Source organism: Mytilus galloprovincialis, chromosome 4 (genome assembly GCF_965363235.1).
Source record: "Mytilus galloprovincialis chromosome 4, xbMytGall1.hap1.1, whole genome shotgun sequence".
In the NCBI taxonomy this organism is placed as follows: domain Eukaryota; kingdom Metazoa; phylum Mollusca; class Bivalvia; order Mytilida; family Mytilidae; genus Mytilus; species Mytilus galloprovincialis.
In genome coordinates this window covers 38,983,229-39,009,243 of record NC_134841.1, presented here as the reverse complement: position 1 = coordinate 39,009,243, position 26,015 = coordinate 38,983,229, and the positions used below count along the sequence as shown (strand labels likewise).

Here is a 26,015-nt window from a genome sequence, read left to right as displayed (position 1 = left end):
AAAATCAAGAAAACCCGTGAAAAAGCTGAAGATTAGCACTCACTGCCTATACTGGTAATTCATTGATATAAGAAGATGTGGTGTAAGTGCCAATGAGTCAACTCTCTATCCAAGTCACAATTTGTAAAATAAATGTACTAGTTAACATGCCTATGACATGTTGATCGTCTTATTATAGGAAGACTTCCTGTTATCCCGTTACAACATTAGCCTATTAAAATTTAACACGCATGGCTATCCACAACTATTGATTCATAACATAATGACAATAGTTCTTTCATTCTGGACGTTTAGAATTTCAGTAATTAATTTAAATATCAAGTGTTTTGCTAATATTATCCAACAAGGAAGTGATAGATTTCTGAAACTGGAAAAAAACAAATGCTATGATTTATTTTAGGCAATTGCTGTCAATTGTTTTACTCTAAACGACAAAGTTGCTTCTTTGGCGATCATTATCACTCATTTGAAAATGTTTTATGCCATATATACTGTGATATTTATGATACATATCTGTCTCTCTGATACAAGTAAGTGTTTTTATTGAAACATTTTATATTTCACCAACTTACATTTGATAGAGCTTTTAAAAGCATTCGTTTTTGTCGAGTTTTTAGTTGTGATGTGTTGGTCATAATGATATATGTTCTTGTTTGTTCTTATTCAATCTTATTTTAGTTTCAAATTGTACAGTGTCCTGTCTTTTGTGCGTCATTATTGATACAATGCAGGTATGATGGGTGAAACTATATATGATGCACAAAGTAACAATATACAGACTACAATTTTTCTTTGTCTGATAGAACATGGTTTTATTCGATAGTTATTATTGGTTTTGTACTGACTGTTTTAAACTGTGGGTACAATTGTACTCGTTTTCCAGCGCTCTGTGTTTATTGTTGTAATGTGAGTTATTTTTGTGCCTCATACTCCTTGTTTTGAATTATATCTATTGTAATTGATTTTTACAGTTGTGCTGTAACACCACTGTCTTAGGTGTAGGGTTGGTGATGCGCTAAAAATCCTTTTAACCCCGCTACATTATTTATGTGCCTGTCCCAACTTAACAAACTGTAGTTCAATTAGCGTTGATAATCTTTCATATTAGTTTTTCGTGAATTGTTTTGTAATAAACTTTATTAATGTCAAGCGCATAGTGACATTTTAATATGTTTCGTATGTCTTAAAACCACATATTTCCTCATTCAACTACTTTAAATATTTTTCTGACATAGTATGAAAACGAAAGCATACTGATATCAAATGGATAATAATTTGGTTTTTCTGATTTAGATTTTGATGCGTGTTCAAACTATACCCTAATGAAATATGTCGATCGAAGAGCGGTAGCAAATAAACTAGATTTTGGCAGTATAAATGCACTTAGTGATGACTTTTTGGACAGTGGATGGTATCGTATTGATAGTGCAGCTGGAGAAAATATGCCAACTGAGCCTCCAGGATCATTTCACTGTGGAACGTGGTATCCAATCTGGCTAAAAGGTACAGTATTTTGTGTTTTAACATTAAAATCTCTCTCTCTCTCTCTCTCTCTCTGTAAATTTGAAGTTGAAAAAGTAACAAACAACAAAGTGACTACCAACACGTCTATGGAAAGATGCAAGTAGTTATGAATAACTTTTCAAAATAAACTTTAACGGCCAGAGTGTTTGCGAAAAAAATGACATTTGTCAGAAAAGACGGTTGATACATATGTAGCAAGATTTGATTGGAACTGAGAACGTCCTTTGGGTTCATGTCACTTAGTTTTTACATTGCTATGTTGTGTTTTGTATGTCATTGTTTTTGGTGTTGTTTTGTTTTGGTGTTGTTTTGTTTTGGTGTTATTATTTTTTTATGCATTGTACTATGAGTTTATCATCGATCTATATGTTTGAATATCTCTTCTGTATGCGGTCTCTTTTTAAACTGTTAAAATATAGACATAACAAAAACGTCGTCACATGAGCTTTCAATTACTATAATGTGGCGTTAGTTGAATGATTTAAATATAAATGGAAGTTCATGAAGTATAATATACAACATAGAGGTAGGAAGTTTATTTTTATGATTTTTTTTTAACCAAAGGAACATTACCAACAACTATTGGAGAAGAAATAGTTGGACAAGTGTGCCTTCAAGGCTTTAAAAAGAACTGCTCCCTTACTTGGAACATTGACATAAAATACTGCTCAGGCGGCTACTTGGTATATAATCTGGTAACATCCGGATCTGCTAATTCAGGTTATTGCTTTGGTAAGTATATAACTAGTGTATCGCAGAGCATTTCAATTTCTTCAAGCTCGGTAGAAGCTTCTCTAATTATATTACTCGGTTGTAAACTACATGATGACGGTTTCTGTTTTCGTCACATATAATAATAACCTAAAAACTAACATAACATTAAAAAAAAGAATGGGGTTTGTGTTGCTCAGTCTTTATTTTTTCTATTATTTTTTGTTTTATGGAGTATTTTTGTTTTATTGATTTTTATCCATGACGATGCCAGTTTATTTTTGACTTATGAGTTTGGAAGTCTTTTATGTATCATTTGCCCCCTTTTAACAGTTGATGTTTTATAAAGTTCTGTATTTGCATGATTTGTATACTTGTAATGCAGTTTACAGGGTGTAAGTAACATTCTGAATTGTTGTAATGCAGAAACATGTACATGCATTACTGCTATGTTCATTGTACGTTTAAGGATATTGCGAGGAACTTGTACTTTTCCGAAGTTGAAATGCAGCATTCGAAATTCAATTGATCTATTCATATACGTTATGTATTGCCATTTTGTTAAATGATTATTAATAAATTTAAGATGTTCAGACAAATTATACTTATTTACAATAGAGATAAAAGAAGGTATTTGTTTTTCCTATTGTCATTTTTTACGATGATTTTCCTTTCCTTAATTCCCAATTTTCGTGTTAAATTTCCATCCTTGACTCTGAATTCAACATATAAAATCTGGCAGTAAACATTTGATACAATGATTGCAATTAAACAGATTACTGCAATCTTGTCTTAAAACCATCATCGAAATAAAGGTTGTGTTTCAATGTTTATCACTTCATGTAGAAAACTTATTACCAACTAGTATCACATCATAACTTTTGCGAATGATTTTGATATTACTTGTTCATGTTGTTCATAAATAAATTGTATTGGTATTAAGCTCTTTTTTTTTTGACGTTATTGGTAGCAAGTGTTTTGAATGATTTATGAAGTTTAACTCAGGTTTGTGTAGAATTAACTCAATATTTTAGTTTGTAAGTGTATCTCAATCTCCGATTTAATTTGGGTCGGTATATCTGTTTATTTAGCATATTAGCAAAATGTCCATATAGCCATATAATTGAAACTCTATATCGTCAATCACTTCAAATGACATTTTAGGAACTGAAGCCGTGACAGCTACAACGGAAACACCAAGTACATCTATGATGGGAAATACAGACAATCCAACAAATGGTATGTTAAGAGTTTACATGATATATTTTGTTCTTAAATTGTACAGATGTTTTTTGCAATTTATTATTGTATAACTCTTTTGATAAAATAAGATTTAAGTAATGAATCACGAATAAATCAATCAAATGTCAAAAGGATTAAAATGTATCGTAAACTGATACATAATTAAATTGAACATATAAATAATCTATCATATTGGAAATTTATTTTGTATTATATAATGTGTTTTATAAGTTATTACAATATACATATATTATTATACCTTATTATATTGAAAATCCATATTCATCTACCCATAGTTTTTCTTTTCTTTTTCGTGATTGCTGTTTAAAATAAAATAAAACGATGTTAAAAACGAATACATGCAAAAATGAAAGCAAAAACATATGTTTCACACCACCTAACCTTCTCTATATTTTTGTATACCAACGTTTTGATTAAACAACACACTCAATGATTTGCTTTGGCAGCTGGATATACGAAATTTGTATTTGATTAGTGAATAACATACTACAAATCAATACTAAAATTGAGAATGGAAATAGGGAATGTGCCACAGAGACAACAACCCGACCATAGAGCAGACAATAAGTATGCATAGTAAGTATATCACAGGTTTTTGTGTACACGTATTAATTCTTGTCAAGAAATATTTATTGTATTTATCTTCTTTAACAATTCAATCATTTTAATTTTTTATTGAGAAATACACTTTTTCTTTCTTGACATTGTCGTATGTTCTTAAATAAATGGTGTTAACATTAACGCTGTATCTGTTTCATAATTCTCATTTCATTACTTTGTGAAGGTATTGATCCATGCACCCAATACAGCATGATAGAGTATCCGGACAGACGAGCTGCTACACGGTCTTTGGTCTTTGGACAAGACTATGCAATCAGTGATGATTTCCTAACTAGCGGGTGGTACCGGGTAGAGAGAAGTACATGTGAGAGAATGCCTACTTCACCACCAAAACCTTTTCATTGTGGAACATGGTATCCAATTTGGTTAAACGGTAAATAAATGCAGAAATAGTATACACGTGTTCAAAAGTCATAAATTAATTGACAAAAAACAAATCTGGTTTACAAGCTAAAACCAAGGGAAACTTATCAACTATCAGAGGAAACCTAAGGAAAAACAGGAACACTGAACAGCAACTAAAAACAAAAGCCAACATACATAGAACGAACTATTTGATAATAACTGCTTTATTTGTGACCCGGTACAGAATAATTTAAGACATAACCTGAGAAAGTATTATTACAGCCTTTCATTAGACCAAAGCATCATTATCAGCTGAAACGATCTTGCTTTAACTTGTTTCAAAAGTTCTGAGAAAGAATTTACTTTGAATTTTGTAATATTGCATATTAAAATTTTTGGAGAGTCAGAAACTCTTTGGATATATTGAATAAATTATGTGCTTATGATGGTCTGGTTAATTCAGTTGACAGTTATGATTTGTGTACTCTTTATACTGAAATACCACACAATTTATTACACAGACGTTTTTGTATTCAATCAAGTTGTTCATTTGAACTTTCAAGCGGTAATTAAAGCTGCAGATTATCTCTTTGACAACATCAAAGTACGTTTTTAGAATAAAGTTTATCAACACATGTATCAATCAAATGGGCACCAATTAATCACATTAATAACAGACTTGTTCTTATATTATTGGGGATATTGGTTTATGGTCAAACTCGGATACTGCATACAAATAATTAAAACAACAGGGACAATGTTTCGTTCCAGGTTGTTGTATATTTTACATCTGATGATGTTCATTTAAACCTTTTTTTTTAAAAAACTACATATTCTAGAGGTGGCATGAATCATATATGGATACTCCTATTATCCAAGATCTTTTAGAGTACATTCAATTTAAGACCCTTTCATCTTGCAATATCATTAAACCAAGTATTTCCCATTCCAAACTAAAACACAAATTGAAAGAGCTGGTCCTGCTGTGTTTCATGAAAAAAAGGAGATACATCTTTGGGAGGGATACATGTAACTTTGTAAAGAATCACTCCGATTAAAACAAAAAATTCTCTGACGCTAACATTATCAAGATGCTTGTCTGCGCTATATTATTTCGCAATTTGTTTTTTTATTACTAAGTTTTCTCATTTAGATAGTTTTACATTTTCTCATGATGGGAACTTTTATAGCCGACTATGCGGTATTAAACTATTTGAAGGAAACATGGTTTCACATTATAACGCGAACTCAATATAAAACAAACAAGTAATAAGTAAACATAAGTTATTAGAAATGACAATCGAGTCGTTTAAACATCTCGTTGTATGTTTATATAATTATCTAAAATTATTCAATCTGATTTTAAGTATATTTTTTTTAACGATCACGTGTATGATAATACTCACGGATTTTTGTGATTATCTAACGATTCGTATTATTGCATGAACACACAGAGATTGTTGTTTCATTGAACCTATTATAATTATTATCTATTGATTTGCATACATACATAATTGTACTATATTACAGTATAAGATACAAGTGAAACAATTTATATATTTTAGGACAGTTACCAACAACTCCGGGACAACAGGTACGACAAACAGTATGCTTGCAGAGCTTCACACAGACATGCTTATATTCGTGGAATGTAGACATAAAGCTGTGCGCTGGAGACTTTTTTGTATACAATTTACGGACGAGCAAAACAGCCTCATCAGGATACTGCTTTGGTAAGCTTTTTAATTTAGAATCATTTGGGTTTAGACAATTAGATAATCTATTGTTAAAATTTCATTAACATTAATATTAGTTGTTTTAGTTTATGAATCTGTAAAACCTTTCATTTCAAGTGCTATAAATAATAAGTATATCGTTTTACAATATGTAAACAAAACATTTAAGGTAAAACCTGTTAGAATTTTAAACTATGAATACATGTTTTGTGCTAGTTTCGAACTTTATATACATTTCATATGTAAAAACTGTTTTATACTTATAGGCACTTCAGAGATATGTGAAGAAATAGTAGAAAAGAATACTAAACCGCCAAAGGGTGAGCTAATATGCGATCAAAGAGTTTAAATCACATGTGATATGTGTAGCAGCATCTGTTTTCCCCTTTCATTAAATTAGATCATTTCCGATATTTGGCAGGGTTTGTGTTGTTCAACCTTCAGGTTTATTTTTCTGTAAAGATTTTTGTAAATTGTATCTTTTTGTGTCTTTTTTGTTTTGCTACGGCGTTGTCAGCTAGTTATGGACTTGAATATCCCTTTGAATATTTTCCGTCTGTCTCACAAAGCAGTATTATGATCAACATTGATTGTAACGAATCAATGCAATCTTATCTATTGTTTGTATATTGTTGACAAACAAATTATTGATTATTCCCTCGGGTTTAAGAAGTCTTTTCGTCTATTGATTTCAAACAAAAGTGGTTTATCGACTTTTTATGCAAATATTTCAACCAAAAATGAAGTTCTTCACTTTAATAATAGTATTTTATATCTCCCCATTGTATATCGGTATGTCCCTATTGTAATAGACCTTTTCAACATCTCTCAACACCGACTAATGACACCTACAGTATACAGGTAAAATGAATGGGTCGTCTCAAAGACAAAAACCATCATGATTATCAATACGTAACATAATGGATTGGCGGTTATATACTGTCTTGACTATATAGCTTCAGAATATAATTATATCAACCAAATAAATAAATAGATATATGTCACTGTCATATGATATTCTTATTTTATATGTATTTACACGACATTTCATGTTGAATGATTAAAACAAATACAGCAACCGTTCTGCATCCTAATCCGCTTTCTCTTCAATTTTATGATTATGTGAGTCCTTTACCAATTATTTGCCGCATGTAAAAAACGATTAATTTGTTGGTGTAAAAGCTTTCATGAAATTTTCCAAAATTTATGAAAAATAATTACTGGACTGTCCGTACGTCCGTATCACATTTGTGAACATGACCAAATTGGTATTTTTCAACCGATCTTCACCTACCTTAGTTGATGTACATATTCAATTTCTAGAGGGATAATCACATATTGATTTTGAAGGTCTAAGGAAATTCTCCGCTTCAAGATATTTTGTTAGAGTTGATGTTTTTCATGATAAATTTTGAAAAAAAATATAATTGACTTCTCGTTTTAATGTTACAACATTGTAAGCAGTGCATTTTTTACGTACCTGTGTATAGAATTTATATTTCAAGTTGTTAGTTAATACTATAGGGCTTGTTGACATTGCAAAATCAATATGGACAGTGCTAAGCAGGGGTTTTGAGACCGACGGCTGATGTCCCGAAAACAACATACATTGTCCCTTCGTCATAGTGTCCTTCCCCCGTTCTTGAAAATGACCTTTCGGTTTCTTACAAGAAGTTGATCAAATTTCGTTGATTTCATTTATACACTGCCATTGCTATATTTTGTTTTGTTTTCATGGGGTCAGAATTTCTTTCTCTATTATCCAATTTCTGGAACAAAGTTTTCTACCTTTTTCATATTTTTCGTATTTAAGTTTTTTTTGTATCTCATCTATGATCATACATAAGGGAGGTTTTTGAATCAAAACAGGGAGAAATAATCCGCTGCATTTCCCTTAGAGACAAAGTTTATCCATATCGTCATCCTTTAGTTACACCATTTACAACACCTCAAATTAATCGTAAGCCATAACATTTGAGAGAAAGAGCAGAAAATTTAATCCCGTGATTGGTGAATACAGAATTCAAGTGGAACACCAAATTGGTGAATTAAAAATATACAAAGTATTCAGTACATTACGGAGGCACACAAGGCCAAAACTAACAGACATTGTGGAAACATGTGCCGCCTTTATCAACAGACATAAAACCTTGTTTAATTAAATATCAAATTCAATTAAACATGCTTCTTTTCATTTTCCAAATTCCACCATGACAGCTAGAAGCTCAACGTCTAAAAAGATGAAATGTGACTTAAGGCCATCATTTTCTTTATAATAAATTAAAAAAAAAATCTATGTTATTTGAACTCTGTGGGAAAGTTCTATCATTGTCAATGAAAGCAATAAAATCAATAATGCTTTCATTTTTTGAAATTTTGAGACGACCCCTCACAATTTACCTGTCGTAGTCGTTCTCAACTGTAGGTGTCGAGAGATATTGAAAAGGTCTAATAGAGTCATCAAACATCAATCTTAACAATATTTCGATTGACAAAATTCAACAGCTTAATGATTGTCCAAGAAGACATGAAAAATTAAGCTATGAAGAATTCGACAGTAGTCATTAAGTTATAATTACATGTATGCATCCATTCAGCTATTTAACTTTTGCATGATACATATCCCTGCGTTAGTTGTTTTTAATTCTACATATCTATATAATTATGATTGCTCTAAATATTAGCACAACAATGTATAATCTAACAAAAGGGTAAACTATAAATGAAAATCCAACTAACGACGAGTGTTCAGTTATGTTTTTTCTTGTTTTGAATGACAGTTTGTATACCAGGACACAAGAATTGTGATAAACAAAATTGACATGATTTCTCATTGTTTAAATAAAAATCTAGTTTTTTTTGTACATGCATGCATGTATGCATGAAATGTTCTCTGAATCAGTGAAAATATACCTCCAAGTTTACGATATAACAATTATAGATGGTATTCATGCTTATTAAATTAATTCCGGAGAAAATGTAATCTTACCTGTACATGCACAAATTAAAGTCATCAAGTTCAAGAAAAAAAGTTCAAATAAGCCTTTATTTTTCTGACTAGAAAAAATGTACAAATGATATGCAGTAAATACCACATCGAATGATTTATACTGTTTGCACTGTTGAAAGTAAATTTACCGGCGCTGATAAGACATTTTTATTTGAAAGCTTCGCAAGTCGACACTATTATGCATTCATCTGCCATATTTTAAACAAAATTTGTAGTACAGTGATGCTTTTTGAAATTAACTAGGCTAATGGCATTGTCTAAGTTAAATGTCAGAGGCTCGTTTCGTCTATAAAAGACTATTATCATTAACGTATCAAAAGTACAGTTGACATTGACCAATTGGTTTGTAACATTTAATAGAAAGTCACGTGGATATCAACTATAGTTGTTTGTGGACAATAATATTGGTTTGGTGTAAAAAAAAATTTCCACTTCTTTAGAGTCGTATACAACTAGAACATTTCTTGGTATGTTAAAAAAAACCTTGTGTTTGATTTTAAAAATAATTACTTGGTAGTGAAAAGTTCAGCTTAACCTCGGTTTTTGTTTATAACCCGGGTTTCTTTTCGCTTAATCTATTGAATAGCAGTATACTACTTTTTCTTTATTTAATTATTATGCCTTAAATATATTTACAAAAAATGTTTATGCTACTGATTCATTATTACTATTTATTGTAGTTACAGATAATCCGGAACATGAAAAGAAAAAGAAATCTACAGATTATGTAATAATAGCTCTCGTTGCCATACTATCTGCAGTCATTGTAGTTTTGGCAGTATTATTGATAGTATATTGTCGTAAAAGTAGGAGTGACACAAATAGGTTAGTTGTGTTCTGTCTATTTTTTCGCTCACCTGACCTCAAGGTTAGAGTGAACTGTTCATATTGATTGGCGTCCGTCTTCGTCTGTTGTTAACTTTTACAAAACACTTTCCTCTATAACAACTCCGTCAAATGGAAGCCACCTTGACACCATCTATGACTGATATATTAAGTATATAAAGGTGTCCGATGAACGTGACTGCTAAAATGTTAAAATGAATGGCATTGCTTCTTTTAAGGCAACTAGAATAGTATTTCTCTGTCTTTATGCACAAACACGGTCAGATGACTTCTTACAGCAAACAGAGCCCTTAATAAAGACTTTAACCCTGTTAAATTATTATTTTTATCTTTTATCTTTAAAACTGAAATAAACACTGAGAAACTTTAAATGGCAATCAGAAAAAAAGATCCTCTAATAAGTTTGTAAACTTCCTATAGAAATGTTTATTCTTAAATGACGATTGTTATCAATTATTATATTTTCAGAGTTTTTGCTTATGATTTTGAAATACAAAATAAATCAAAACATTCAGAATGTAATATTTTGATAGAGTGTGGATTTCAATGTCTTGTGACTCCACTCACGTACATTTTGTACCTTTTGGAGTTGATGCGATTCTTTCTGGTTTTGTTTGTAATTGTTTCGTCCACTTAATCGATTTTTGAGATTCAAACTTCGGTAGACTGTTTTTTTTATATTTTCAGTATTGCAAAATGCATATAATTCCAGGTGAACTACACAGGCTTTCTAGTTATCATTGAGGCGACCTTCGTTTTTTCTATAAAAAAAAACCAAAAAAAAACACATTAATTTTATAACTTTGAAAAAATATGAAAATCCAATATTCACAGAAAAGCGATGAAACGTTTTTCACATCAGCTGTTATACTATTTTTCTGATTTCTGGCATAAAAACATGGACATTCAATAAAATAATGTAATGTTTTACAGCAATACAATACCATCTAAAGGAAAAACCAACAAAACTGGAAGCATTCCAACGGTATATACAAGTGAAAGATCGTCTAGCCCTTTCCATTGTAAGACTTACACGGATAGTCCACCTCCATATCGTAGCAGAGAACCATCGGTCGCTAGCCTCGGAAATTTTAATCCAGAAAGGAAACTTACACCATCAGATATATTTACTGTGAAAGATAAGAATACATGAAATTTGACCTAAAAATCAAACTTTCAAGTGACATATATCAAAACTTATATTGAAGATCTTACATTTGCAAATGTAGATAAACTAAACACTTGTGTTGTGTACATTTCTTTTTTTCTTTTTTTTTATTGACGGCTTTAAAAGTGTGACATTTTATAATGTTATTGTCAAATAGCCTGTTGTTATGCATTTGTTCGGTTGATTATCTTCAAGATAACATTAGCCGCAACTTTCGACCTTTTCAACATAAAAGTGTTATCAGAGATATTATATGAAGGTTACATACATCCCCTTTTATAAAAAAAAAATATGATTGTTCAGGCATGAGTCCAATGTTTAAAGCAAAAACCTTTTTATTCAAACAAATAGTAGTCAAAATTATAATTTTCTTCATAATAGTGCTTAATTATGACCTCATAATAACATCATCATTTAATGCGTCAATGGTTGTTGATTCTGCATTTGGTAAAGGAACCAAGCATTCCGATGACACAATGTTAATTTCTTACTCGGCGTTAAATAAATTTATCAAAGTTACACCTTTAGTTTTATCTAGTATATACCGGTATTTGGCGTTACAATTAGTTTGATTTGATATGAGCTTAAAAGTGTTTGAAGTCTAACATCACTACTGCTAGTTCACGAATTTACACCTTGCTAATTAATTAACCTGACAAAAATATTGTATAACCAATTATGTTTTGTTTGCATATCGATCAAACTATAAACATGTTAAAGTATTAAAGCAAACCTGTTTTGATAGGTAATAATTGTTTAGTCTGTATAATAAAACCGGAATCCGGAACACACAGGGCCTATTTACATGATGACTTTAAAAAAGACTAAATTGAAGATGATAACCTTGATACTAAATTGAAAAACATTTCAGTAAAGTTTTTAAAAAGTATTTTAAAAAAGTATTATAGGAAATATCGATCAGCTTTCAAACTCATCCAGTTGCTATTAGTCACGATATATTAAGAAGTAAATAATAAGGGTTATCTATAGAGTCAGCAGAAAAAGCTTAATTGTATATATTTGATAATTGTGTCTTACATTTTGTATTCATTAAATATATCATTATCCGCCTTTATACTGCGCTATATTGTATTTCATGTAAATGTTTGTACTTATATTTTGTTTTAACTAAAGGAAACAGTATTTTGTTAAATATATTGTAATGCGTGTTATTGGTGCATATAAATAAGTCATCGTTATATAAACAGTTTCTTTTAAAACTAATTGTATGTCTGTTAAGGGCATACCATACAGTTACAGGGGAGGTAATGACGTTGCTAACGTAAAATGTTATTTTCGCGACGTCAAATTGTGACATATCGGGAAAAGATGCATTTTTTGACTGATTTTCATCATTCAAACTGATTTAATTTGAAAACGAGTGCATGGACCCCTATTTTTTAAAACGACATTTTGTTTCATTTTGCAGGGAGATTATGTGGACCAAATTTTATAAATTGTAAATAGTGCATTTTTTTAAATTTAGTATACAGCAAAAAATTAGGTTTTTTTTCTCAATTCATGACCATTTGATAAATATGAGTTATTTCTGAATAAAAAATGCATAAATTTTTAGGATACTTATAAAATACAGAAATTACAAATTATTTAACAAGAAACAATTTGTGTTTCTTTTAAAACAAAAAAGTTAGACGGCTACAAATCCGATTTTTCAGCAAATATACAACATTTCGACCTCATTTATCTCGAAAAGTAGCATACGAAGGTATATTTTTTATTACATATTTGATTTAATCAGGCAAAACATAGCCTATATGGAAATTTTCATCAAACTGTAAATACGGGATCAAAACTGTATCGTTTGCCATTAACTGTATGCATTGATGTGTGATTGTTTTTCTACATTGGCTAGATGTAAAGGGATGTAGATTGACATCTCACAAAACATGTATAACCCCGCTGCATTGTTTGCCGTTGGCCTTTTTCAGTCTTGTATGATTTTTAATTTTAGTTCATTTATATGTTTTAAAGTTTAGTATGGCCTCTATGTTCACTGAATTAGTACACATTTTTTATTATAGGTCAGCTAAAGCACGCGTTCAGTTGCGGTATTTTCACGCTGTGTTTAAGACCCATTACTAATTTTACCTATCTGCTTTTAGAATACGACATTTTGTTCTTTTGTATGCATACGTATATAAAGTTGAGAGTAGCATAAAAGGGACACCCATAATTATACATACCATCTATAAATTATTGGTAAAAGTAACTAACATTCTAGAGAAATTGGAGTAATAAACAATATTATTAAATTGAGAATGGAAATACGAAACATGACAAAGATACCAAAAAGCAGAAAACAGCATATTCTATGTTTATGACCATGGCTTAGAGGAATCTAATGATTATAGACACGGACGATGTAGAGCTAAACCATTTTGTATAGATACCTGTTTATTGTTTGTAACACATTACCGACAAATCTGTTGGAATTGTCGATCATGGTGATTTACTGACTCTTGGTGTACATCTTCCTAATGCGTTCACTCTTATTGTAAAGTGTGAAGTGGATGTAAGCAAATATATGATACGTACGACTTTCAACAATGACAAAACATCATAACGTATAAGCGACTATGAAATGGCCTGACATAAAAAATATGAAACATTTCAATTGATAAAAAAAAAACTGACTTTATTATAAATTTGATGAAAAAGTATGTGACAAATAGGAAACAACAACAACCACTGAATGACAGGCTCATGGCTTTGGACTGGCACATTCGGATTGTGGCGAAGACCATGTCAAATTTCAATAAAATTAAAGCGACCAATCCTTTCATTGATTTACGAGTTTTTAATGTACATTAATAAATCTCTAATGCTTATTAAAATACAATCCATTTAAATGAGGTGTTTATATACCTTGCTTTGTCCTAAATCGACTAATAGGACCATACCTTTAAAGTACTAACTAACGAGTTAGATGTTGTGCTAACGGTTTTGAAACTGTTCTAAAGTTCATTGAATCAATATCTAGCGCAGATATTGAGTGTAGTGTTACGCAGTATTGCACCGTAAATTGTCACTGAATATGAAAATATCATAGTGCCACAGGATCAGGATCAGGATGTCATAAAGAAACGATTTGGGTTTTTTTGGGCAATTGTTATGTTAATATTTTTTTACAGTATCCTTCAACTTGTAAAGTCATTTCATTTTGATATATTACATGCAGTCAAATATAATTGAAATAAGTTTGGTGAGCAAGGGCATTATAACGTACTTCGTCAAAGTCATTCGGACGATTTTAATGTCTATTTAGTACGCCACACTCATTGTATTGAATGAAATTTGTATGTTTGACTCAGTGTATTACGTATTACGAAGTTATCGGAACAAACCACACATGCTTGATAGCAATGCATATTGATTGTTGAACTGACGATGTAACGTTCTATTGAATACATATAGGGAATATGTATTCCCTAGCGTGACAGATCCCCAAGTTTAAATCAAAACTAAGTATGAAAGTCTAAACAATGCTTAAGGATAGATAAATAGCGAGGATGATAAACTTTCAGTCTAACTTCAATCTAATGAATCGCCTAGTAACGGTACTGATGCGTCATCAAGCAATGACAACTGGCCATCATGGTGTATATAATTTCTCAACAAATTGCGCAAATCCCACCTGACACATACTTAAGAAACAAACGATTATCAAAGTACCACAATATCTACGATCTTGCTTATATACCATTTGAACTAAACAGTGCACATAGCATATAGTTTTTCGTTCTACTTATTGCTTGGATCTAAGTTGTGTTTATTTAATTTTGTGTTTTAATTCAGATATATGTGATATATATATATATCAATATATTATGTTACCAATTTGGTTCGAAACTGTGAAAGTGTTAACCGTGTTCTTGGACAATTTAGTACCGAATACAAAAGGAAATGACTTTTTATACTGCAGCCAAAATTTCTGCAGTGTAAAATAATCGTTTGGTATATTAGTTGCCTTATGTGAGTAACATCTCGTATCTTTAAAGCACAAACCTTGTAGCTTTGATTTGACTATATCTCCGAACCGGCTGTAGATTTTTTGAAAAAGATTAAAATATTCTGCTATGTGCTTTTTGTATGTTCAGTACAGGAGTATTTTATCTCGGCCTACATACACACCGTCCAGATTTTATATGGTTAAAGATGTTTTTTTTTGTTTTTGTTATTATTTATTGTTATTTTCCTACTGATATTGATTATATTTTTATAAATAAAATCGTTCATATAATGATGTTTTCCCTTTTGTTTTAGATTATATTCAATTACATAATGCATATCACACTCAAGGTGTTCTCCTTTTTAACTTTTTTAATTCTCCAAAAGATTTGATCAATCCATGTCATTATATAACAGAATGGTTGTAGTTGGTTTTGGACACTGAGATGTGTCATTTCGACTCCGGCTTATCGTGAGTATATTTTGATTTCGCCCAAATGTTGACTTTATGACAGACGAATCCGTTTACTAGTATCGTATTGCTCTTTTTAATATCTCATAATATATCTAGTAATCGATCGAACTTAAAATGAGCTTTATAAACAGTGAAGTTTGTTGTTTTCCTCTAGTATTTAATTGAACCTATCACGTATCTATTATTTGTGGATAATTTAATAACAAATTTTGTTTCATAAGTGTACTCAGGCGCGTAGCTACGTTTACGTCAAAACGCCCGGGCGTACACTTGAATTTTGATAAAAAAAAAATTATCTCCATTAAAAAAATCTGGTTTAAAGCACATCAGTGTTGTAGATCAATCTTCAATAGCTTGACATTGCTTATAAACGTGACGAAATCTACTTCCGATCACATAGTACCGTATTATATATTTGTTTATTTTCATTCGGTCTGAATCTCCTGGTGATTCTTCTTACTTTCCATTAGTTCAAAGAAATTCATAATCAGCTGAGATTAGATATGTGCTTTGAATTTTAGCCGAGCCTGCAACATTTATGACGCGAAAAAAAGAAATAGCGAACAAAGATTTTTTCAGCGGCGTCATCATTTAGGTTCAATATGTGGTTATTTTAATATCAATAATTTTGTCAAACAGTCATGAAGTTTTACGAAAGTTGGACAGAAGCTTTTTATTCTTAATAGAGTATCCAAAGCATAATGATGAATTTATATTTTGAATTTTACCGTATTTTACTGATAAAGGGATTTTTTTTTTGGTGTTTTTTGCAGTCAAAGAGTAGATACAGTCTGTGGTTAAAGTGTGTTACACTTCAATTACTTTGTCAAACCTTCATCGAATTTTATAAAACTTTTACAGAAGCTTTTTTTGTAATTAATGTCTGAAGCAACTTTTAACAATTAACAGACGGTCTGTGGTTAATATTGTTTTTACTAAACAAATTTTGAAAACCTTCAGATATTGTATTGAAACTTTGGCAGAAGTTGATATTCCAGATCAAGAAAGAAAAAACATCTTAAGAAATTTAATATTTGATTATTTTAAATCTTGTAATGTAATGGACTGATTCATGGATTCAATTTTTGAAGGGGTAATCTCAGACGAGAATCACGGTAATCCACGGACCCCTTTACGAATTTTCATAATGTACCTAAAAATCTATGCAAATTTATCATTTCATATCCATTTGTACAAATTCGGGGGTTTTAGTCAAGAAATTGCTTTAGCCCACGGTTCCTTTAAAACATATTTTAAAGTAACTGGTCTGGATATTTTCTCTAACACCAATGACCATCAAATTCCAAATCAACGAAATGGTTCATTAACATAAAAATTAAAAACAATAGTCTCTAAAGTATGTTCAACTTGCTACATGCAGTTCGTTTTAATGATAGAAATGGGACTCCCCCTCATCCTACCCACTACTATGAATAGGTTTTTATAACCTGGATCCGATTGGAGCTTTCAAACTCCTCGCCGAGGTTGGGGCATACACTTAAAAATAGCCTAGCTACGCCACTGGTACTTCGTACTTTATTTGGCCTTTTTAACTTTTTTGGATTCGAGCGTCACTGATGAGTCTTTTGTAGACGAAACGCGCGTCTGGCGTATATACAAAATTTAGTCCTGGTATCTATGATGAGTTTATTTACAAAGGTTACAGACAACGAAATAGAAATGATGAGGTAATCGGTTGTATTTGTATGAATTTCAAAAAAAGTTCGATAAGATGAATTAACAAGTTGAACATCTATACTTAACCTGATTATTGTCACATATTTTTGACTTTCGTAATTATCAGCAATCAATCAGTAAAAAAAACACTTAGTAAATATCAATTTTTATTATTAACATGTTTTCCCTATTTGATATCTATTTATTTCATGACAATTAATATCTCGTTTATTCATCATTCACGTCTTGTGAGTTTACCTATCTTTAACTATAATGCAACTGATATATACCGCACTAATGGTTTTTCGGATAAAATTTGATACATGCACTCCCTTTAATTCGGAATTCTGGTGCCCACGTACATTCCATGTTGAAAGAAAAAAAAAATTTCTGACTGGTTTTCTTGAATAATAAAGAACTAGTGATAACAAACTCAATGCTAGGAAGAGATTTATTCAATTGATTTTAAAATAATTTCTATGGCACTATATGTTAAGTTATTTGTAGAGCTTGTAAACTTAGATTAGATATTAAAGTAAGAGGTTTAGATAGCTATAAAAACCAGGTTTTCTATTATAGAAAATGCCTATTCCAAGTCAGGAATATGACAGTTGTTATCCATTCGTTGGATGTATTTGTTATTTTATAGTTTGCTTCTGTTTGTGCTATCTTAATGTTGTGTTTCTGTTTAGTCATAGTTTTCCACTTTTATTTGATGCGTTTCCCTCAGTTTTAGTTTGTAACTGGATATGTTCTTTTCTCAATCGATTTATGTATTTCGAACAGCGGTATACTACTGTTGACTTTATTTAAGCTTTTGATTTTGAAATTTGATTAAGTATTCAGAGTTCAGTATTGTCGTGATTTTACTTTTTATGCATACTCGAATACTCATTGATTCTTTGAACAAACTTATTCCTAACGATAATTATTTTATATTGGTTTTATTTTATCATAAAAAAAATCACGATAATGCTTCAAATAAAGTATTATCTGTCCCAGCTGTCATTCATTATAACATATATTCAACTGCGATTTTTAAACTCCCAATAACGACTAAAAAAAAAAAAACTATTTTTCTAATTAAATTATATACGCGGGGGTTTTCATAGATAACTATGCAATATTGGCTTTGCTCATTGTTAAAGTAATTGCGATGACATAAACTTGTTTATTCCTGTGACATTTGGTCTGTTGTGCGAGAGTTGCCGTATTTACAATCATACCACATCTTTTTAATGTGCATTTTCCTCTATACAGTTAGAATAGAACTGTGCAGTCAAAAACTTTTACTTTCAACTAGCAAATGGCAACTTGTGTAATGAATGCTCCAACCAGTTAAAGTACCAAAGAAAAATTTATCATGAAAAGCCAACTTGATACAGGACTGTTTTGAGGGTTGGTGAAAAATTTCAACTTTGATAAGTCCACTTTTGATAATTGACTATGAAGTAAGCCTCTGCTGGTTGCTTTTTTCATTACCAGTCTTACCATATCTCTTTATTTTATATATTTACACGTCTAACCTGTAGCATATATTTCTACCTCGGCGAAACAATTTCCTATATACAGTCAGTGGACAAAAGTGAGTTCTCACTTAAAAAATTTCAACTAAAATCAATATTTAAAAAAAAAAAAATATTTCCAAATAACTGCATGACTGATTTATATGAAACAAATACCATAAGATATAGAAATGGCTTAATTTGTTATTTGACCTCGATATTACTCAGGCTCATTTTTTTATTTTCTGATGAGTTGAACACAGAGATAAATATTTCTGGAAAGTTTGCTATCCTCTAGTATTAGAACCAGATTAACATTCTAAAAAAAGCAATTGTGTTTAACCCGTCAGCTAATGAAAACAAACGTTTTGAACAAATAAATAATAAAACAAAATTAAAAGGGCAAAACATGTAAAAAGTTAAAGAGCATTGAGGACCAACAATTCTAAAATGTTTTTGGCAAAAACAGCTAAGGTAATCTATTCTTGAGCCTTATTTTTTTCAAAATTTCACAGGTTTGTAAACAGTTAATTTATAATTATGCCCAGCTGAACAGAGGTGCTAACAAGTGGGCTGGTGATTCCCTCGGAGAATAAAAACTCCACCAGCAGTGGCTTCGACCCAGTGGTAGTAAATAAACTCATCATACCCGGATAGTAATTTCAAATTTGCGCCCGACGCGCGTTTCGTCTACAAAAGACTCATAACTGACGCTCGAATAAGAACAAGTTACAAAAAGACTTATTTCAGTTTGGAGTTGAAATGAAACTATTGCAATGCAAAGTATAAAGGGAATTACAAAAGCAATGCATTTATCCAAGAACGAATGTCTTTACCGGAAAATATCCCAACTGACGATTAAAAGAAAGTGTTGAAATTAAAATATTCTTATTGGGTATGGATGGACAATTGGTGTTTTTTTTTTTGAAAGGTTGGAGGAGACTTTGGGAAAATGAATATGTCTAACTCTTACAGTTACGTCCTTCAGATGTCCCCACGTTTATCTTTATGAATGAAAACAAATACTGCTGCACCTTTTTAAGTGACTCAGCTATGCAAATAAACAATACTGTCTAGAAGATAAACAATAATAAAGTTATCAAATTTCGGTATATTCGTTTCAAAGAACCCAAAATTATATGATGAGTATATACGTAGCGTTTCATATCATTTGCAAATATATATATATATTTATCTTACCTCCTATAAATTTATGGGGATATGATTGGTTAACGGACTTCACGTGTTGACTTCAAAATTTGGTATAGGGTGCCCTAAAAAATACAAGGTTAGTTACCATATAGGGTTAGCACCTATATTGGGTTTGTAAGCAGTTACTTCCCTTTCAAAACGGCAAAAAAGAAATCTGAAAAGTTTAAAAAGACGACGAAACTGATAATGAACGAATTAAGATACATCCATAAAACAAATTTGAATATAACACATTGTTATTGTCTTTATATTTTTTTTATACAGTAGGTTCTTAACCATGTTGAAACTAAGTATTAAAGAGTATTGAAGACTTAATCACTTTAATAGACCGATAGTCTAAATACCACCTGGAAGACAATCGGTAAGATAAATTCGTTACACGGTGTGCTAGGGACCTAATATGATATATATTGGGTCTCACTCCATTTAGAATTTGCTAACCCCATATATATCGTATATTTTGTCAATAATAAAAACGATTATGGACGACGGACAATTCCGGACGACAAATATCAAGTGATTCAAGAGCTCTCTTTACCCTGTGGTTCAGGTAACCAAGATAAAAGTTTAAAATTGTCAAGGAATACGAAGCCGAAGATAAAATTAAAAGAGAAAAAACGTCTCGTCAGAAACTCAATAAGATGGTTGATAACAATTAGTTTTGTCATGTAACAAACATTAACTTTTAACATTTTTTTAATTTAAAATCTGTTTGTAACATACTTGATCACTAGTTTCGGACTTAAATATCAAATTCCATGTAAAATATAAAGAAATACATTAGAGATAATTGTTACAGGGGCGGAATATACCAAAGGGAGAATTAAATCTCTTCTTAAAAAATAGAAAGACAAAATTAAGGCAAAACAATGGTCTCCAAAACTACATAAAAAACAACTGAGCAATACAAACCCCACCACAAGATGTGTGTTAATTTAGGTACTCATGAAGATGTTATTCAACATGTTGCCGACAGTAATTACACATTCGATGTAAGTCTCTTTCGTTGGTGACAAAATGGAGTGAAAGATGACGCTACAATGCCTACGACAATTGTAACATATTCACATGGTCAATGTGAAACGAGTATTTCATAGCGGTAAACCAATTGAACATGGCACCGTTTAATTTTTGAAGAGAGACTTCTGTCTTACCATTTGGAACCTTTCATTTAATAACAGCAACATGCATCAAGCTTTTATATTTCAAAAATCAACTCTGGTAACTCGTATCAACTTAATGATAAATATTCCATATGCTTAAATAATCTGCTTTATGGTATAAATGTTCTCTTAACTTGGAAAAATGTTTAATGATAAGGTTGAAGATGAGTTACATTTAGCACTGAATAATGATGCATTTAGTGAGATATAATTTATACAGGTACAATAAGATTCAACATAATGCTAAGGATAAGGGTAAAGTGTCGAATGGTTTTACACCATTGCAGGTGGTTAAAGTCCTACATTGTTTAGATATTAACAGAATCTATACTTTTATTAATATCCACATATTTAACATCGCACCTAGAGGTTTCAATTCTGTGATATATAGACAATGCAATTTACCGTAGGAAATTCTTTTCTGGCTTAAACTGTTTCTACTTTTACTATGAAGATGGAAAAAAAATATATCCTAGAATAGAAAGCTCACATGCACTCAAATTTGTTCAAAGGTCAAAATATAGAGCAGTGCAGCAAATTATCATCATTTATATGACCCGAACTTATAACACTTCCAACTTCTACTAAAATTCGGTACCACCCCTCCCTTCACTTTGGGTATACCTCAAAATTCAATTTAGCCGCTATCCATGTGTATTTCTACTGGTATCGTTCAAAAGTAATGTCTCTTCGAGAAAAAACATAAAGATCATATCCATTAACCAGAAAGTTAACAAAACAGAATATCTATAAATATTATATATCTCCCAAAAGAGGCGTGGTTTGTAAAACAGCTGTTTGTAAAAAGTGCAACCTATTGTTGGTTAACCACATACACTGTGCCAAGCATTGTTTGCCAATTAAATGAATGTTAATAATTTGAAAAAATTTTGTGGCGCATTTACCAGCACTTGCAACATAACGATGTCTGTATGAAGATTTTAGTGATTGTGGTATCCATTACATTGAAGGAAGATCCAGTGTAAAATCATCGAAATGAAACAGAAACTTTGTTTTTTCTCTTAATTTTATTACGAAAACAAAAACAAAAACAAGTATAAAAACATATAATAATTATTTCACCTCAATTTAAAACAGATGGTTAAGATAACATTAACAAATATTGTTAGATACGATAAAATGACAATGGTTATAATGACAGAGTAAACAGACAATGACTTTCTGGAAAGTAAAATAAAAACAGTGTTTTTGCTTTTTGAGTTGATGTTTAATGGGTGTTATGAAATTTAAGGAGAAAAAAGCCCAAAATAAAATAAAATGTGTAGTCGGTGCAACTAATTGTTTGTACTAAGAAGTGTTAGCAATTCGTAGATAAACATTTAAAATGCATTATATAGTTGCACACTCAAAATACAGGTTTATTTTATAATGTCAATTTTTTTTATGACGAAGTTTCGTGAAACTGCTTTCTATGGAAGAGCACAAATGAGTATTTTCTACGTCACAATAACCATTCCAATTTTTTGTTTCCATATCATCGTAGTAGGAAAATATGTTTTCATTATTCTTGTAAAAGAGTAAATTTGTTTGACAAATATGTAAAAGATAACAAAAGCATTTAAATCGGGTTTTTATCGACAGTTTATACAAATGCGATATTCATTTTAAGTTAGGACTAGATCTGATGACTGAAATATTATGCCTGTGATACTTAATCTGCTAAATAATTAGGAATACAATTTCTCCATCTAATAATTTGATTCGAACTTAACCAAAGTTATCTGATTTTCTCTCCATGAATACTCAGCGCAGATTTTTTATTACCTACTGAAATTAGCTAGTTGGGTTAAACTACCGCTGGTTAGACCTAAAGGTAGATAGAACGTCACAGGTTTGGGACTAATATATGGTATCTACTTTACGGCAGAAAATTTAAAAGATTCATTAAGAGCGATTTAATTTTACATTCTGTAAATATTTAAATTGTAAATTGGTTTTCATTTCTTTTAAGTCTATTCTATATTAAATGTGATACAACAGTATTAATTGTTTTTTTACAGAAAATTATACTCATAAATAGATATTTTCCAACTGATCCGAGTAAAAGAAAAATTACGATACTAACTATGTAAACATTCATTCACATGTAAAGGTGTTTGTAGACATTTTGTAAAATATTCCTGTACAAGTATCTTTATATAGAATATAGTATGTATATCTTACCAAAACGACAAGTATGAAAGACATGTTTTCAAAATGTGGACGGAGTCATAAAACATAATAAAGCAAAGAAGATATTCATTGTTAATTGTTTCCAACGGAGAAAAGTTCAACAGGTGTTCTTGATCTTGATATGTTGTCGGTCTCAAGATTGAGAGATAAATTTCCTAAAGAGTTGTTACTTTTTTCTCTGTGATATTGGTCTGAAAATTGAGGCTTCATGGCAGTTTGCTTAGGAGGAACTTGACACTGGTACATCAAATTGTCTTCAATATGTCTGAAAGTTGAAAATCAGAAAAATACTCAATTATAATACCGCATAATTAAGAAGATTGAATAAAGTAAGTAAGAAAATTGTTGGAATAAACTGTTTTTATTTGATCATGTTCATTTTAAGTAAACATAATAAGAGACGAAATGCAAGGAAATGCACGAGATTTATGGTAACTCATAGTCTACTCTTAATTTGTTATGGACAAAAAAACTTCATACTTAGTCGGAATTACAAGAAAGTCCAAGTATATGTATCTACCTTGAAGATCTAACGGCAAAAGTAATTATCACAAAGTTCGAGAAACAACATCAATAACGACGCTGACTTATGTGTAAGACCTTTTATGATTGTCCCAAGTCAGGAGCCTCTTGCCATTGTTGGTGATGTATGTTCCTTAATCTTAGTTCATTTATATGTTTTTTGGCTTTAATGTGACGTGCAAATTTTCATTGGCCTAGAATACATTTTTTTATAAGTGGCCAGCTGAAACCTTCCACCGGGCACGGGATTTTCACGCTTTGTTGAAGACCCTTTGATGGCCTTTGGATGTTTTCTGCTCTTTGGTGTGTTGTTGTCTCTTTGACACATTCCCCATTTCCATTCTCAGTTTTAAAGAAAACTTGAATACTCAGGAAATATGATAAAAAGTCCATGTATCGCCACAAAGGTAGTCCCTACCAGGCTGATCTATAAATTCTATGCAGAGTACAAATCAGCATTAAATTTATAGTTAAACACGCTTTAACTGATTCCCAAATCAATACAAGGTGGTTCGTTGTCAACAATCATCAAAATAAAAACAAGCAGGTATACATGTATATAATAAATTTATTGCAAAGTCATATAATACACATACTTAATTCAGTCTTGTATGTACGTGTTTTTTTTATATTTATTACGAATTTTTAACATAGTTTAGACAATTGATAAATTATATCAGTGATTGTTGATCGCAAACCTATTAACCGTCGAGTTTTTTGTCGAAGTGTACCGAGTCGTTACATTGATACACAAATGTGATACCTATAAGTGAACAAATCGACCCATGCTATATTTTCTACATTTTCCATTTGTTTCTAACTGTAAATTTAAGTTTTCCTCAACATTTGTTTGATAATTTGTTGTATTAAATTTGTTATTTAAGAATCAATGATAACTGTTTACTCCCCGATCATATGTATCAAATATTTTTTTAACGTATTTTCCCTTGCACTTCGGCTGTGCGGTTCTCGAAGTAATATAACGAAATGTCGTAGCTAAGATCATCTTTTTCATGCAAATATCGACGAATAAGTGTACGGAAGGTAATTAATTCATTAGCAGTTCATTAAAGAAGACTATAATAAAACAAAGGATATTCTTTTACAACAAAGTTCACGTACAGATGTTAAATATTAAAACTGTGCAATTCAAGTATATTAAAATATTCAACCTTTTTCTTCAATTTAAAGTTTCAAATGACTGCCAGACAAGTTTCCAATAAGCACATCTAACTTATATTATTACTTAAGCCGCAAGTCGTTGTACGATTAATAATAGATACATACCCATTTTTCCTTAATTTCGTTTTGTAGTAAATCATACCGCTAAGAACAAGAACTATTATCAACACAACTCCTATTAAGCTTCCTAAAATAGCCGCTATATTATTCGATTCTGTGCTTTCATCTGTAAATAAATGTTAGAATAACGTATGAAGGATTCACGAAACTAAATAGCACAACTCAACAATTAAATTGGGGTTCACGAATCAATATGCTAACTAAATTTCTTTTTTTAATTTATAATCGTTACTTACTAAAACGTTGAATGCCGGGCAATCATTCATAAAATGACAATAACATAGAACAGGATTTTTAATTGTTATAATGTACTCATTTAGTGTACTAGTTTATTTTGGATTGCAAACCTTCACGTTTTTGGCGTCGTTATTTGTAGAATATGTTTTTTACTCGCCACACAAGTATTTATATGTAGATACATAATTTACCTAGTTTTCTACTTTTATTTTATCTATAATGTCGACAATTTGAAAACAGGGTACCAACTTTTAAGACATCTCAACATGACCGAAATTAGGTGAAAAAATGTCCGGATCCTTAGCCCAGCTTGCAATTTTTTTATGTAAGGCAAAGAAACTGATGCATGCTAAGCCAATGGTCATAGATTGTGAATTTCCTAATATACTGACACCAGCAATTACTTCCGGCTTTTTTTCTCAATCAATATATGTTGTTTAAAATTCAGAAATTTTGACATGTAGTTTGGAAACAAATTTCCTGAATGGTCGGCAATCAATATTTTATTATATCGTAGTAGCACATACAACCTTTTT

At 30.8% G+C, this 26,015-nt stretch overlaps 2 protein-coding genes across 2 annotated transcripts in view; one reads left to right on the top strand and one right to left on the bottom strand.

Moving 5' to 3' along the window:
- Positions 1–314: 314 nt before the first annotated feature.
- Positions 315–15,485, top strand: LOC143072099 (uncharacterized). Its single transcript, XM_076246892.1, has 9 exons — positions 315–530; positions 1,294–1,503; positions 2,089–2,256; positions 3,400–3,474; positions 4,283–4,492; positions 6,030–6,197; positions 6,467–6,520; positions 9,891–10,035; positions 10,990–15,485. Exons 1-9 carry the CDS (start codon positions 473–475, stop codon positions 11,207–11,209), a joined length of 1,308 nt encoding a protein of 435 aa, XP_076103007.1. The 5' UTR covers positions 315–472; the 3' UTR covers positions 11,210–15,485.
- Positions 15,486–22,244: 6,759 nt separating this feature from the next.
- LOC143072097 (von Willebrand factor D and EGF domain-containing protein-like) overlaps positions 22,245–26,015 on the bottom strand; it is a 31,641-nt gene continuing 27,870 nt past the window's right edge. Inside the window, exons 16-17 of the mRNA XM_076246890.1 lie at positions 25,228–25,348; positions 22,245–23,683 (exon numbers count right to left, since the gene is read on the bottom strand). Of these exons, the coding sequence (XP_076103005.1) occupies positions 23,491–23,683; positions 25,228–25,348 (314 nt within the window). The 3' untranslated portion in view covers positions 22,245–23,490. The remainder of the gene's footprint in view (positions 23,684–25,227; positions 25,349–26,015) is intronic.

Coding starts and splice junctions, on each gene's coding strand:
- LOC143072099 (XM_076246892.1), top strand. CDS start 473: ATGTTTTATGCCATATATACTGTGATATTTATGATACATATCTGTCTC. Junction 3,475..4,282: donor TACAGACAATCCAACAAATG/GTATGTTAAGAG, acceptor TACTTTGTGAAG/GTATTGATCCATGCACCCAA. Junction 6,198..6,466: donor CTCATCAGGATACTGCTTTG/GTAAGCTTTTTA, acceptor TTATACTTATAG/GCACTTCAGAGATATGTGAA.